Genomic DNA, 15213 nt, shown 5'->3' on the forward strand with positions numbered 1-15213 from the left:
AGAGGGGAGGCAGCAGAATTCAAGTGAAGTATGAACTAAACAAAGGTACGGGAAATGACTATTTGAGAAATTCCTAAGGTTTTGGATCATCCTTAATAAAAAAGCTCCTATGCTGATCATATACAGACAAAACTAAACAGAGAATACAAAGATCGAAGAGGACAAAGCAGCAAAATTTACATACCTCCTCATCAACATATTCCAGAAACGAGTCATGTTGAGCAATGTCTTGGAGCAAAGGGGGCAACGATACCTGGATGATAAATCCAAAATATATAAGCAACCAACTACAGTTCGACTCATCCAATTTTACCGAAAAAAAAAAGTAAGAAATAAATGATGCTTAACTGATTCTGTGAGTGCATCTCAATAAAGCAATCCGTATGCATTGTGTGCCCACAGTTCATTATCGATGTGCCTTTAACCGAGTCAAAGAGATACTGTCAGGATGAATAAAATGTTGTTAGACATTCTTGATCTTTTACACCTTTTAAATAATCACTTTAAAAGTCGAAGAACAGACCTCATAACAGACAGGGCAGTGGTTCTTCATGGAATTTTCTACACATAAGTGATTATCGCGTAGATCCACTCCATAGCAAGACCCTATTTAATGCAAGGACATCAGGAAAATAAATAAATAAAATAAAAAAAGATCAGGCAGAATTAATGAGGCCCCCACCATCTCCATCGCCAACCCCAGAAAGAAATAAAAATAAATAAAGAAAGAAGAAATGATTAAACTTCCCAAAAAATGCAATCAAGTTAGACCAACAAAAAAAATTGTGCGGATACTTCCAGGACCATAAGGTAAAAGTTTTCTCAACCACTAGCTGAATATAGAGAGACGGACAGAGAAGTAAATTGATCTCATCTAATAACTTGGCCTATTGTTGGGTGCAGTTGGGGCCTGTTTTCCTTGTTGATTTAGGTCTCTTTACTAGGTAGTTATACTTATCCACAACAAAAGAAACCAAATCTGTAAACCATACTTAAGAAACTAATATTCATATCAGATGCGTATTAGTGAAACTTATATCAATAGTTCAATACCATAGGTGTCTTAAGCATAAAGGATGGTGCATTTGAGGGTGTGAGATGGGACAAGTATGATTGAAAATGAGAATACAAATATTTAGTTAGAGAACTGCATCACAAATCCAGAATATGAAACAGAGTCCATACCACACTTCTGACAATGGAAGAAGTTGTCGCGACCACCAACTCTGGTAATCAATATTCAAGACAAAGATGATTCAATTTGAAAGAAAAGCCCTTATTGAACAAAGAAAAATCAACTTCAGGAAGATAACGAAGTTTGCTAACCTACAAATTCCGCACTCGTTGCAATGAAATTGCCCTTTGTTGGTCTGCATTGTCAACAGTTTATTGATGTTAACCACCAAATTTATCACATACAAAGCTGCTTCATCCAAAAACACCTCTAACTACATTCATCTAAACATAACCAATTGAGACAAGCTACTATCTTACATCATCATCAAAGAACTTGCAAATGTCGCAGAAATACTCTCCCATGCTAACACCACAGTTTGCACAAAGCTGAGCAACCTGGAACAGATTCCAAACCAGAACAAAATGATCATAACTAACATCCCCTAACCCCATTGAACCTTTCAATAGCATTACATCAAAGAAAGCACCAAAAAACAAACCTCTTGCTCGGTATCGCAAATGGAGCACACAACCTGCAAAACCAATTCCAAATCCCCATTTTCATCAAAACCAAAACCAAATAGTCTACTCTATAATTCAATACAACAGTGAAATCAACAATGTTCATACTTGCTTCACATCCTGTCTCACAATTTCATGGCGATCCTTCGGGTTGCTCAGAGAGCTCTAACAACCAAAACACATCAGCAAAATTAATCAACAGAAGAATAAAAATCCCAATTACAAAGAGAAAGAGAGAGAGAGAGAGAGTTACGGCGGCTTCGTTGTGGCAATGCCTACAGGGGAAGATCTGATCGCAGCAAGGGGCTCGAATCCTGCACCGTCTCCGATAATGGTTGCACCTGCGCCACACAAAACTCAAAATTAGCGCCCAATTTTCACCCTCGAAAAGCATGGAACTCTGCAAAAGCGTTGCGTTGCGTTTCGTATCAAATTGTATTACCCGTACTCGGACTTTCCGAAATCGCGTGGCTTTTGAGTCCGAGGCGCCGGAGAGCCGGAGCTTTCCATCGCCGGAAATAGCTCAAAATGGGCGGAGTCTGAGAGAGACAGTCTGATACAAATTCTCTGACTCTCGAGTACGACGGAAATAGGGTGTGTAATATCAAAATCAGGTAGCCGGCACCTTTTAGTTAGCCAAAGTGGGTGTGAAAATACAATAAAATCCTTAGACCTTATATTAATTTTAAATAATTTTTAATAACTTAGTGGTAGTATAGTAAATAGCAAAATTAAAATTCCTATAAAAAAGAAGTTAACTAATTAATTTTCAGAAAGTTAACCACCCATGACTGCAATAACCACCCACAATTCAGATAATATCCCACTTTCTTTTTTATCAAATAACTTTTTCTTTTCTTAATAAAATAATTATAAAAATTTTACACATGCAGAGCATGTGAGCAGAAAACTAGTATTTCCTAATCTTTGCGGGGCCCATTGAATCCTACAGCTACAGAGGATCTACAAGTTTTTTTTTATTTCCTTTTATTTATGTTTTTAAAGGGTCATTTACCCATAGCACAGATTCTACATAAAACATTCTCACTTACCCCACCAACAAATTAAGATTCCCACTAACCCATTTAATAGTAAAATGTCAATTTTAACCTTCGAAAAATTATAGAATTACAAATCTATATACCATCAGAAAACGTTTTCCTTCCTTTCTCTCTCCTCCCCTCGCAGATCTATTTTCCGGCGAGGAATGAGATGATCGAACTCTACCAACCGGCGGCGGAGGCGTGGCCGGAGACGGAGGAGAGCATCGGCAACGGAAGGGAGATGAAGGAAGAGATCGTGGCCGTGTGGGAAGAGATATGGGTGCCCAGATCAATTCTCTCTCTCTCTCTCACAGACGGACCGGAGGCGCCGATTCGGAGGTGGTGGGGCTTAGCCGCTCGAGTCTCAGCCACTACTTGCAGACAAGAGAGCAAGAGTCGTGGCTGGGCTTGGAGTCGAGTCGCCGGGATCTCGCCGGTGAAATTTTCAGCATTCCTTCCCCGAAACGCCTCTCTCTCTCTCTCTCAGCCAGTTCCCGGAAAATCTCGATCCGCTTTTCTTCCGCCTCTGCTTTTCTTCCTCGAATCGTACATGAATTGGCTGTAGAGAGAATCAGAGGCCCGAAGTTTCTAAACTTCCGGCAGTGTTTCTGCAATCGGACCGCGTCATCCTTCAAGTAGACCTTCTTCTTCTTCTTAGTTTTCCTATCCTCCTCTTTCACTAGACTAGTATCTTCAGTTTCATTACCAGCATCTTCAACCTCAGTTTCATTACCAGCATCTTCAACCTCAGTTTCATCAGATTTAAATAACTCGACCTCTTTGTTTTTCAAGATAGGGTCTCGATTCTTTACCTTGATTATAGCATCGACAAATTCCAAGTCTTTCTAAACTTCCGGCAGTGTTCCATGACTTTGGTCTTCAGGACGATTGTTGAGGGACGGCTTGAAGTTCGCGAGCTCCTTGAGGTTTGTGCCTGGGAGGGTTTCTCAAAATGTGTTATTGGAGTAACAACATACAAAATGTGTTATGTCAAGGGCAATACAGGTCTATTGGGGGGCAATAGACGTCTATTGGGAGGCAATAGACGTCTATTGGGAGGCAATAGACGTTTTAAAATTGATATAATTTCTTCGTTTTTTTCTTTAATCAAAGTTTTATCTGTCAAATTTTAGGAAGATTAGTTCCTATTTCGGCTACCGAAAGTTCTATTGGGGGGCAATACATGGCTGATAGTCGTCTATTGGGGGGCAATAGACGTCTATTAGGGGGCAATAGACTATCGGGGCAATAGACGTCTATTGGGGGGCAATAGGAGGCAATAGAGGTCTATTGGGGGGCAATAGATGTCTATTGGGGGCCAAAAAACCTTTCCGGTGAGATTTTCAACAAATTTCGGTGACCGGAATCCGACGGCCGGTGATCGGAATCCGGCGAAAGTTGGCCGGAATCCGGCGGCCGGTGACTGGAATCCTGCGAAAGTTGGCCGGAATCCGGCGGCCGGTGACCGGATTCCGGCGACCGGTGACGGGCTCCGGCGAAGTCTCCTATGGTTTCTCTCTCTTCTATTTTCTCTCTCTCTCTAAGTAAATAAGGGGTGAGGGGTAAAATGGTATTAAAAAAAAATTAAAAACAAAAAAAAAATCTTAATGGGGTATTAGGGAAGACTCCCTTAGAGTGTATTGGGTAAGAGGGAATTAAAAAAACTCAATGGGGTTAGTGGGAAAAAAATCCCTAGAAATGGAGTAAATGGACAAAAACCCTTTAATTTTCTACCCCGCCGCCTTATGGCGCGCTTAATAAAACTTTTCGTGTTATGCACTGACATAGTTATAAACTTAAGAACAATGCATTTACTTACGTGGCAATGTAATGCTTTGATCGGAACCCCGAATTTTCTAGAGCATTCCTTGAATACTGATTCTTCAAAAAAATCAATTAAATTAAAAATCGTTGAATCAGTATATTGTATCAAACAAATACCAATTCTGATTACAATTACGTTTGTCACATAACTTTTGATCTGACAGCCCTAATTTTCATGTTCTAATTCTGAAAATTACAAAAATCAGTATATTGTTATCAACCCGATAAATCGTTGAATCAGTATATTGTTATCGACCCGATAACTTTTGATTTGGTGTGTCGTGTTATCGACTCGATAAATCGTTGAATCAGTATATTGTATCAAACAAATACCAATTCTGATTACAAATTGAAAATGCATTGCAAATGAGAAAAGAAACATGAAGAAAGTTGCCAACACTCCTCAAATTATTAAGATTTATGCAGTACTCCTTAAAAATTACCTCTTTAACATCACCATTGAGGTCCATTTATTGGTCCAAATCCTAAACATTGAATATGTAGTATGTAAGCAAATTATCCATATTAGTGTTTGGATAATCTTTAATGACACCAAACCACACACTGTGTGGATTGGAAGCTTTATAATGACACTTATCATTGCTCTAGATAATCAAAATACAATTGATACTTCTGAAGTAGTAGCAGACTACATTTAATGATCATCAATGGAATGAGAATAAACTCAAATTTGTTCTTCCTAATGATATTGTTAACAAAATTCTAGCAATTCCTTTACCTTTCTCAAATTATCCTCATGAATTTGTTTGGGGACCTAATGGTCATGGAAAATTTACTATTAAATCAGTATCTAATGTTCAATAATATCAATTTCCTGCACATTCTCAATCTAAACTACTTACATGTATATGGAAACTTAACCTACCTCCAAAGGTCAAAGTCTTTCGTTGGTAGCTCATTAGACATGCAAAAGCTAAGAACCAAAGACAACATTTTCTCAAGCACACCAATTGATCAAAATTGCCCTTTTTGTCATACTTATCAAGAAAATATTGATCATTATTCATCTATTGTGAGTATACAAAACATGTATGGTCTTTTCTCCCTCCTAATCTCCAACCTATGAATTGCCACTCTTCTTATGTTGATTGGCTTAATACTTTCTTAAAGAGTAGATCAAAAACTAAATATCAATCTTTAGAACATGTGTTATTATTAAGCTATAACATATGGTACTCTAGAAATCAATTAATCTTTAGACAAAATATTCTGAATCCTAACCAAATAGTTTTTATGACCACTAACAATGACAAATAATCACTACAATGCAAACAAAAAACCAAACATTAGAAAGAAGAAGTTCTTAAATACTATAAAATGGAAATCACCTCCTTTTGTCAAATTGAACTTTGATGAACCAACAAAATTCATCAGCAGCCTCTGGTTTTGTCATAAGAGATGAGAATGGCATTCCTATTATTGCATAACAAAACATGTTGGCCATACAAATATCTTGATAGCAGAAGCAAAAGCACTCCGAGCAGGACTACAAACAGCAGCAATTCATGGCTTCACAAAAATTCTAGTTGAAGGTGATTCCAAGATACTTATGGTCCGCCTAACCGGAAAATCAACTATTCTCTGGAGAATCAAAAAACTAGTGTTCCAGCAAATCCATTATACGCACATTTGGCGAGAAGCAAACTTTATGGCTGACTTGATTGCTCATATTGGTTGCACAACTAACTCAACTACCTGGTTTGCAAGACTTCCTACTCAAGCCTGGAATGCTATGTATCTAGATCTTTTTTTCATCGGAGAAAAAAAAAAAACAAAACAAAACAGAAACTAAGCTATACAAATCCATACATCTTTTCCAATTGTTCTGATTGGTATGAAATAGGGAACGACATAGTGGCAGCAGAAAAACCAAAACCACAACCAAAGAGAAGCCTCAAAAGCAACACAGTTTCTTTCAGCCACAAAGCCCAAAAAGCCGAAGCCAAAAAAAAGAAAGAAAAACAAGAAAGCATCTTTAGAAATCTCGATCTCCTTGTACAACTTTAAGCTCAGACAAATGAAGCAAGTCAAAATCTTTGTAGATTCACTGCAGTGCTACAAGTTTGACATAATTAAACAAAGGCAACTTGAATCACTATAGAGATGTGATCTAAATTCCGCACCGCAATCAATTACATCAGAAAGGAAGAAGCGTGTGAGAAACGCGGTCCTCACTCCTCTGCAATGGCAGCCACGGAGTCAAGGGCCTGCCTTCCAAGATTAAAGAATGGTACACGAGCATGAATTCATCTTTTGCATATCCTTCTGGTTTTTAGCTGCATATAGAAGTAAAACCCCAAATACAGATAAGTAACTCAGTAGTGACATAGAGACTTCGAAAGCAAAAAATTAAACACAGAAATTGAACAGGATTGCTTGACTAACCTTTCTTCTCTTTAGCAACAGTAGGCTGAACTACCACATGCATGGTTATAACACCACCAGGTAAGTTACCAAAGGACATTATTTTGGAATCAGCAAGTGTCTTAGTATTCTCTAAAACTCTCCCACCATGTATCAGTTTCACTTCATTCACTGTCTTGGGTGTCACTGTTTTGGCTGCAATGGTCCATAAACCTCCATCAATTACACAAAAATACCACTATCTCTAACACAAGAAAACTTTCCTTAATCTGCACATTCATTCACGACTAATCTCCCCTATCACCGCTTATATACAACAATGTGTCGGTCTCTCTCATGACGTGACTAGACACATGGTTGCATACAGCGAGTCAAATCAGCATATATGTAGAACTGCGACAATCAAAATACAACACGATCTTTTAATCAAAACTGAACTTTTCTGCAGACAATCACCAGTCAAATTAACCCGAATCAATCAAGAACATAATAAAAAATGCATACAGCTAATAAATTACCTTGAGGCCACTCAGAAAGTAGCCTTTTCTTAAGAGTAGCTACAGTCATGGAAGGCGCATAAGAACTGTGCCCAATATCTGTTCCATCATAAATCCTGAACTTAAGCTCAATGCGCTCCTCTCTCTGAGACATGATTTTTACTACACTAACAAACCCCTCCCCCTCCACTCCCAAATTGAAACCCTAACCACACAATTCCCACTAAAAAAATCCAATCTCCCCCAACCCACCTGCCAAAACAAACCCTAAAAATCAAAATTCCCAATCTTCACATAATCTTCAAATTCAAGAATTTCAAAATCGCAACACTAACCTCAGCGAATTCACGAAATCGATCAAGAACAATCAAAGGCTTTACATCTGAATCAGCAGAATCAGAACCAATCCAGCCAAGTAAGCACCTCATATGACCCTTCCACTGCTTCCAGCAGTCCTATCAAACCCCCCCTCTCTCTCTCTGCAATAATACAATCGAATTTACAGTCATAAATATTCATAATAATAAAAGCAGAATCACAGGCATGAAAATTAAAATCTTTACCAGTGTAATTTTTCCAAGCATGAACGAAATTTCGAGGCGTGAAAAATTGGGGCGAGATTTAGAAGACCCTGGATTTCTAATTAAGAGTCTCGCATTCTGCGTAATTGGGCTTCTTCATCTTCTTCGCAAATCGTAAAAGAGAATCGAATCCCCCCAGAGCGAAAAGAAAGAGAACAATGAGAAATTACGGATCTTTGGCTCTGTTACGGTTTTAATCTCCTGCTACTTACGGGAGCGGCATCTAGCTCTTTCCCCCGACCCGGTTTCGCCATGTGTAAAATTTAGATTCCTGAATGACGGATTTACCCCCGTTTTGGTGAGCTGTCGCGATTTCATTGGGCGTCAGGAGGGTAGAAGTGGTCGGAGGAGTGAGAGTAGTTGGTCAAAAAGAGAAAAAGAGTGAGTGAGAATCAGTTGCCACCAATTTATGAGTTCGTTAGTGTTAGTTACTACTTCAGCGGCGCCGCTTCTGTGGGCTAGTGTTCAGGATAGGTCAGAATGGACCCGATGCTACGATTTGACCATAATACCCCTGTGGGAGTCTATTGCTTGCCGCACACAACTCATTTAGCAGCATACTGCATCTGATCCCAAACATGATTAGTTAGTGAAGACACTTTGTTCCTAATTCCTTATCACATCCTAATGCATTCAATTGATTCGAAAATAAGGTCAGTGCTCCGAGCACTAATCTGTACAGTCGAAAATATGGTCAATGTCTCGAGCACTAATCTTTATTTTGGACTAACCATTTGAATTTCATTATCCGAACTGTTTATTTTTTTAAGTTATCATTTTAAAAGTATGTCACTGCAATTAAGATAAAGACTCTACTTTTGATTTAAAGCTAAAGAGGCCAATTGGCCCTCTCCACATAAATTTAACCTAGCATTTCAGTATTGGACTCTGCAGGGCATGGTGCAGGTAGTCTTATTACTCTTATAGACCTGGTTAGTATGATAAATGAACTCCCTCTTCTTTATCTGGTTGAAATGCAGACACAGTATGCATCAGCAGACGACTGACGCTGGGTGAGGCAGAAAACACTGCCCTTTTCATAACTTTCACAAGTAATGCTGTGTTTGAATTTTCTGGATTAAGATTGACGACGTGATTGATCACGGAGTACCAACATGAATGTCTGTTCGATCTATTGTGATTCTCAGGCGCCACTCAAAAGATTTTTTCTTCTTTACTCCTCAACTATACATTCATGTGCTTGTCTCACTCCATTGAGGAATCTTAACAGATTACTTAGATACGATTTAAATTCGTATTTTCTCTCTACTGCAATTCTAAGAATATGATGTTACAGATGCCTAGGAGGAGGACCATTCCCACTTGTAATGGAACCACACAATAATATCATGTTACAGGGATCACATAGAGGGGACCGTTCACTCCATAAATTAGGTGACTGTACGTAGCTATCTTCTTTCTGTTTAACACATGCTACGACGGACTCATCCCTATCAGAGACTCACTATGTCCCGAAAGATTAAGCTGTCAAGAAATCTGCCAAAAATATATATCACTTGCAGTGCTAAACTGCGCGAGGGAAGCACACAGTACTAATTAATACTATCTAATGGGGATCGAAGTGAGGATTTCAAACAGTGCCAAGAAAATAAAGCTTTAATATCATGCTAGACAATACTAAAAACTTAATTAACCGGGTCTGTTGGTGAATTAACTGCGATAATATAGTAGTGATATTCAGGCCAATAGGCCAAGCTTACTAGCTAGAAATATTTACAGTTAGAAATTAGCAGTGATACTATATGTTGTGTTGTCTGTGTCAGAAGGATATGTCTGCGAGACTGAATTTGGAAAAGGAATATATATTAGAGATGCCGGCTATGTTGATCTTTCTATGCACTAGCTAGATGGAATGTGGAACACTGTAGCTTCGGAAATGGGTTGACACTGACTACTAAACACAAGACGATCGTTGGAGGGAGACAAGCAAGAGAATCAAAGATTCTCGATTACAAAGTGCTAAAATGAAAGAATGCAATACCTCTCTTTATCTGTGATAAAGTTTGAAGAATCCATTCCATGCCAGAAAGAAGACTTTTCTTCTCAACTTTTCTTCTTTTTTCCCATATGGAGGGAAGCAACATGGATTGCGAAAGTTAAATCATAGATTTGACTAAAACAAGAATTTTACGTAAAGTTTCTCCATATAGCATATAGCTTCAAGATTTTCTGTTATAGTTGTTTTCAGGATGCTGGAGATAGTTATTGATGAAGTTAACAGTCACCACTGATCTGGTTTGGAAGCAAAGTTAATTTGAATGTCTAGATATTTTGTGCCGTCTGTGTTTTCATATTCCTTCAGAGAATATTGGGTACTGCACTTTGTTCACAGGATATTCTGATATTTTATATGTCGAATTTGGCCGTACAGTACTTGATTTTTGGTTTGAAATTGTAGACATGATCTAAGAGGGTCTGCAATACTTGGTCTTCAAAATGGTATTGTTCTCATATATTATATTTTATCAAAGGTATGCTGCCATTTTGATAATCACATGATTCACATTCATCAAAGTACACCAAAATAAAATGTATACAAAGCTAACTTCATTAAGAATAGGAAACAGATTACAAGATATATATATATATATATATATATATATATATATATATATATATATATAGATATAGCTAATTCAATCTTACAAAGTACATGACACATCAAACACTACATAGACTTTGAATACAAAGCTCATCACTACAGTACTAATTTGAGCCAGTTTATTTTTGTCTTTTGGACATGATATTTTGAGTAGTTTAATCTTCAAGACGTAGCGTTTTGCTCATAAGACTTCAGTTTTGGGATCAGTTGGCCTTTTAGGTGGAGGGACATGACTTCATTGGTTGATCCGATCAGTGTTCCACCTATGAACACAGCTGGAACTGCAGAGCACCCCATCCTCATAAGACACTTCTCCATTTCCCTGCCGTCAGGGTCATTGTCGAGCTCATTAAGTGAAGGGCGCACACCAATCTCCTGAAATAGAATGTTGACTGCATAGCACAGGCAACATGAGCTCTTGCTAAAAATCACCACATCATTCGCCGATGCCAATCTTAAAACCTTCTCCATCTTGACAAACTTGATTGATATGGCAAAGTTTCGTCTTAAAGGGCAAATGTAAACCAAGGGAAGACGAAAAGTGACCTTGGTTACGAAAGAGTAGTTTACTTATTGAGATTTCAAGACCATCGGATCGAATTCAAGGTGAACTCGACCCAATGGTGAAGTACGTTGGTTTTCGGAATTTGGAGAAGGGAGAGAATTAGGCTAGGGAGAAAAGTTTGAAGCTTAAGATAGTTTGAATATTTGAGCTCTCATGTTGGACTATTTATAGGGACAGTAGCGGTGGACTGCTTAGTTTGAACAAGAACATTCAAAAGAGGATGGTCTTTATTTAGATGCCCAAACTAATAAAGCAACGTTAGAAGATAAAGACTGTACTGTATGATGGCAGATGTATTTCATGCATGCAATACATTACTTATACTAAGAAACAAAATCTGTATCAAACTGAGTGAAGTGAAATTACATAATTTTCTACAAATATATGTGAGTGGTGCAATTAATTTGTGACAGACGTGTACAGACTATGCACCATTTATTCAGGTTAATACTCCCTGCTTATACTCTGTACAGAACAAAAGCTGAAAATTCTATAAGCAGGCAATTGCAAAGCTGGTCAATTCACACCGGATTCTCTCAATCACCTTCCTTGAATCCTTATGCAGAAAGATGGCGAATGAGATAGACTGCTTTCGGTGCCTATCGATTCCTGGTGTTGCGCCCACGACCAACTTGCCAAGATTCCTTCCCACACGTACAAGTACTGCATGTGAGAATTGAGTTATTCATATAGGGAAAATTCTATAGGAAAATACATACCCGTATCTCATACACACATTTATAAATGTGACAACAAATTTGTTGTCAGAGTAGTAATATTGAGTCATATTTTGTGTAATCTTAGTTCTAATAATAGTAATTACACCACCTACGAACTTGTTACAAGTTTTTAAACAAATTTGTTGTCAATATTGTAATTTTTGTTTAATTATATGTAAATAGTGTAAATGAATATGGTAACTTTGTTCTCAATGTTGTAATTTTAATTCAAATTATTGTAATTTTTGTTCAAATAGATGTAAAATGAGTGCCATAGTTTGTCTCATTCATATAGTACTGTTGCTATATATGCTACTTGTGTGGATGAGCATTGAGATTCCCTTCTGTTTTGAGAAAGAAAGAAATAACTCCTCTTCCTAGCTAAAGATGAACGAGTCATCTCAGCATCGATGACTGCACATGCAGTGAACCCTTGATAACCAGGAAGGCCATAGCCAAAGGCTGTAGATGTCACATAAACATGCATATCTAGTTAAGTTAGTTTCTTGGATTCAAGAAAATCTTGTACGTAAGCAGATCCATAAATTTTTCTTCCTGATGGCAAAATTTAGAAGCTCTCACGCTATCTTGTTTTTCTTACCTAGTTGCTCATAATTACCTATGCCTCTTTGAGGTAATTCATCAAAGAGAAATGGAGTGGGGGCAGTTGCCTTTACTGGCAACCTAGATCCATCAGTGATCACAGATGCAGTAAATTGAGAGTTGAATGAGTCTTATTAAATATCTAAAACTGCAGTAATGTCACTGAAGCTAACTCTACAAGGTAATCAAAAGCACTTAAGATTTATACTAGCTAACACAATATAAAGAAGCTTACATTAAGCAAAACTAAGAGGAGGATGAGGAGTGGGGCTTATATCATACACTATATATATACCATATATGGGCAAGTGAAAATGCTTATTCTATCTTTGCATATATACATGAAGGCCATGCATATTGGAGAACCTTTTAGGCCTTTTGAAGATTTGAAGGAATACTAGCTAGGCCCAGAAAGTGAGGCGTCATTTGATTCATCATTGTCTCTGATCCCTCATTATCAGCGCGTTAAGCTAAAGCGTGCTTTGTGCACGTGGCTTACTATACAATTCGCTAGCTTACTGGCAATTGTGAGCTTGAGCCAAGTGATACTGATACCTCAGGGAACTAAAGGAGCTAGCTAGCTCCAGTTACTATGTGACAGCGCCAAAATTCTGAGAACCAACCATTCCATCTTTTTCATACAAGATCAACACCCAAGCCTATGATTAAAGCTGGATTCTGCAGATTCCATATTGAATAAGAAAATGCATTAACAAAAATAAATTCCATATATAGCACTTCACATTTCATCTGTATTATATGTAGACAAGTAAAAGTATAATATCTCTAGGCCAATATGATATTCAAACAGGGATCCAACTTAAGCTAGTGGATAAGTTTTGTACCAGAATATTCTGATCATTAATTAAAGTAAGGATTGATCAGAAATGTTGATCATGATGAAGAATGATTCTCTGTGAAAAACTTATTCTATTTAGCTCTCTCTAGATTTGCAGGAAAACATTGTGTGTGTGTGGGGGGGGGGGGGGGGGGGGGGGTGGTGCCGGGGAGGTTGGTTCAAAAATCACAAAATAATGAAAAACCCTCCTTGGTTTTTAGTCTTGCCATGAAACTATACATCTCATGCATATAGGGAAATAAACTGCACTAGGCAATTGCATTAAGAAAGTTTTGAGAACTCTTCAGGTAACTCTATATTAATATTTTTCATATTGATGATCATGTGTGTAAAGTGCTGTATGCAATTATTAGATTGAGAAACTTTGCCGAGCTCTGTCCAGCTTGTAGGTCTATATATATATATAATATTTTTCATATTGATGATCTGACTTGCATTTCAAGCATATGTAGCCAGATAATTAGGTACATAGTAGAAAAAGTAAAAACCCCAATACTTCATGTTCCGTAATAAGCATGGTACTGGGGCTAGTTTCTGTGTTTACATACAGAGCTAATTAACAGCACATTAACAAGCATATTCATATAGCTTGGTTTCTGTGTAATTAGTATAACACATAGCTGGATAGCTAGAACCAGATGGCTCTTGCATCTTTGAGCATTTGCTTTAGAGACCCATCAACATGGAGGGATATGATATCCTTTGAAGAGCCTACATACTTCCCACCTATGAACACAGCAGGGAAAGAAGGGTTGCACCCGAGCTGCCTTAACGCTGACTCCATGTCCCTCCCATTTGAGTATCGATCAATCTCGTGAATAGCAGGGCTTGCACCGAGCTCGTAGAAAAGCGACTTGACACTGTGGCATATGCAGCATGAGCTCTTGGTGAAGATCACTGCTGCCTTCTCTGAAGCCAATTCTCTAACACTCTCCATTACAAAAAGGGTTGGTGGGTTGGTTTCCTTGGAATGCAAGAAAGCTTTGTGTGTGAATGTCAGATGATGAGTAATTGAGCTAGGCTTGGTTGTGGAGAATGTTGGGATTGATCGGCCTATTTATAGTGGCAATGAAGTGTGGAAAACAAATTAAAAAACCATATAATGGATAAGGAAAAAGCTGCGAAAGTAGCTGCCTTTAGATATTTGTTTGGATAAGAAAAATGCCTCAGCTGACTGATGATTTGCTTGATGGTGACCCTTTATGCTATATAAACAAATTGCAGGCAGCATATAGATACATATCTATAATCACACACTGTGATGATCATAATTCAGATCAAATCTCCTGGAATGTCCGTACTATATATGAACATTTTTGGAATAAGAATCGTGTATATGTTTAATATTTAACACTTTCGGCCTGGTTGGAGGCATCAAGAATACAAACTCCCTAATATTAATTTAGTAGCAACTCTTTAGGGATGATGGGAACAACAAGAGTGGACTTCATAAATAAGTAGTCGCGTTATATTCCAAATGTACGGAGGACATTTTATTTATTTGCAAGGCTTAATGAAAGTCAGAGAGCCTAGCTAGCTTATTTAGCTAGGAACATCCCAATAGAATTGTATATCCAAGGTACGTACTCTTTGACATTGAGTATGCGAAACACCTCGATAAAGTAAGTAAGAGACCCTATTAAAACATTAAGTCTTGGATGATCTACTTGTATATACTAGTAGATCAGCATATTGATCAGTAGTTTACATTAGTTTATTTCACTGCATAGAACTCGACTACTACGCGTTAATTCAAAATAATTGACACTAACATCACAAAATGTATAATGTATTGATACATTAACATACTCGATCC

General features: G+C 37.8%; 4 protein-coding genes across 5 annotated transcripts; all 4 read right to left on the bottom strand.

Annotated features, from left to right (window-relative positions):
• Positions 1-117: 117 nt before the first annotated feature.
• On the bottom strand, positions 118-2307 carry LOC133739064 (E3 ubiquitin-protein ligase MIEL1). The gene is made up of 10 exons (XM_062166777.1): positions 2141-2307; positions 1952-2039; positions 1807-1863; positions 1677-1709; positions 1495-1572; positions 1327-1370; positions 1186-1226; positions 524-606; positions 349-440; positions 118-253 (listed from the first exon to the last, which is right to left on the bottom strand). The coding sequence occupies exons 1-10, from the start codon at positions 2206-2208 to the stop codon at positions 133-135; spliced, it is 705 nt and encodes a 234-aa protein (XP_062022761.1). The 5' UTR covers positions 2209-2307; the 3' UTR covers positions 118-132.
• A 4231-nt stretch (positions 2308-6538) lies between these two features.
• Positions 6539-8210, bottom strand: LOC133739153 (membrane-anchored ubiquitin-fold protein 3-like). 2 transcript variants are annotated; one of them, XM_062166887.1, is made up of 5 exons: positions 8011-8210; positions 7783-7922; positions 7469-7699; positions 6972-7145; positions 6539-6862 (listed from the first exon to the last, which is right to left on the bottom strand). In XM_062166887.1, the coding sequence occupies exons 3-5, from the start codon at positions 7599-7601 to the stop codon at positions 6807-6809; spliced, it is 363 nt and encodes a 120-aa protein (XP_062022871.1). In that variant the 5' UTR covers positions 7602-7699; positions 7783-7922; positions 8011-8210; the 3' UTR covers positions 6539-6806. The 2 variants fall into 2 exon arrangements, with proteins under 2 accessions (XP_062022871.1, XP_062022870.1); XM_062166886.1 differs by having other exon boundaries at positions 7783-7926.
• A 2371-nt stretch (positions 8211-10581) lies between these two features.
• LOC133738654 (glutaredoxin-C13-like) lies at positions 10582-11365 on the bottom strand. The gene has a single exon (XM_062166232.1). The coding sequence runs from the start codon at positions 11120-11122 to the stop codon at positions 10814-10816; it is 309 nt and encodes a 102-aa protein (XP_062022216.1). The 5' UTR covers positions 11123-11365; the 3' UTR covers positions 10582-10813.
• Positions 11366-13795: 2430 nt separating this feature from the next.
• On the bottom strand, positions 13796-14583 carry LOC133740383 (glutaredoxin-C11). Its single transcript, XM_062168335.1, has one exon. The coding sequence runs from the start codon at positions 14332-14334 to the stop codon at positions 14026-14028; it is 309 nt and encodes a 102-aa protein (XP_062024319.1). The 5' UTR covers positions 14335-14583; the 3' UTR covers positions 13796-14025.
• Between the last annotated feature and the right edge of the window lie 630 nt (positions 14584-15213).

The sequence above is a fragment of the Rosa rugosa genome, chromosome 3, assembly GCF_958449725.1.
Source record: "Rosa rugosa chromosome 3, drRosRugo1.1, whole genome shotgun sequence".
Taxonomy (NCBI): Eukaryota; Viridiplantae; Streptophyta; class Magnoliopsida; order Rosales; family Rosaceae; genus Rosa; species Rosa rugosa.

Coding starts and splice junctions, on each gene's coding strand:
- LOC133739153 (XM_062166887.1), bottom strand. CDS start 7,601: ATGTCTCAGAGAGAGGAGCGCATTGAGCTTAAGTTCAGGATTTATGAT. Junction 7,146..7,468: donor ACTTTCTGAGTGGCCTCAAG/GTAATTTATTAG, acceptor GGACCATTGCAG/CCAAAACAGTGACACCCAAG. Junction 6,863..6,971: donor TGTTGCTAAAGAGAAGAAAG/GTTAGTCAAGCA, acceptor TTCTATATGCAG/CTAAAAACCAGAAGGATATG.
- LOC133738654 (XM_062166232.1), bottom strand. CDS start 11,122: ATGGAGAAGGTTTTAAGATTGGCATCGGCGAATGATGTGGTGATTTTT.
- LOC133740383 (XM_062168335.1), bottom strand. CDS start 14,334: ATGGAGAGTGTTAGAGAATTGGCTTCAGAGAAGGCAGCAGTGATCTTC.
- LOC133739064 (XM_062166777.1), bottom strand. CDS start 2,208: ATGGAAAGCTCCGGCTCTCCGGCGCCTCGGACTCAAAAGCCACGCGAT. Junction 1,573..1,676: donor TTTGCGATACCGAGCAAGAG/GTTTGTTTTTTG, acceptor AATCTGTTCCAG/GTTGCTCAGCTTTGTGCAAA. Junction 607..1,185: donor CTTCCATTGTCAGAAGTGTG/GTATGGACTCTG, acceptor TGCATTAAATAG/GGTCTTGCTATGGAGTGGAT.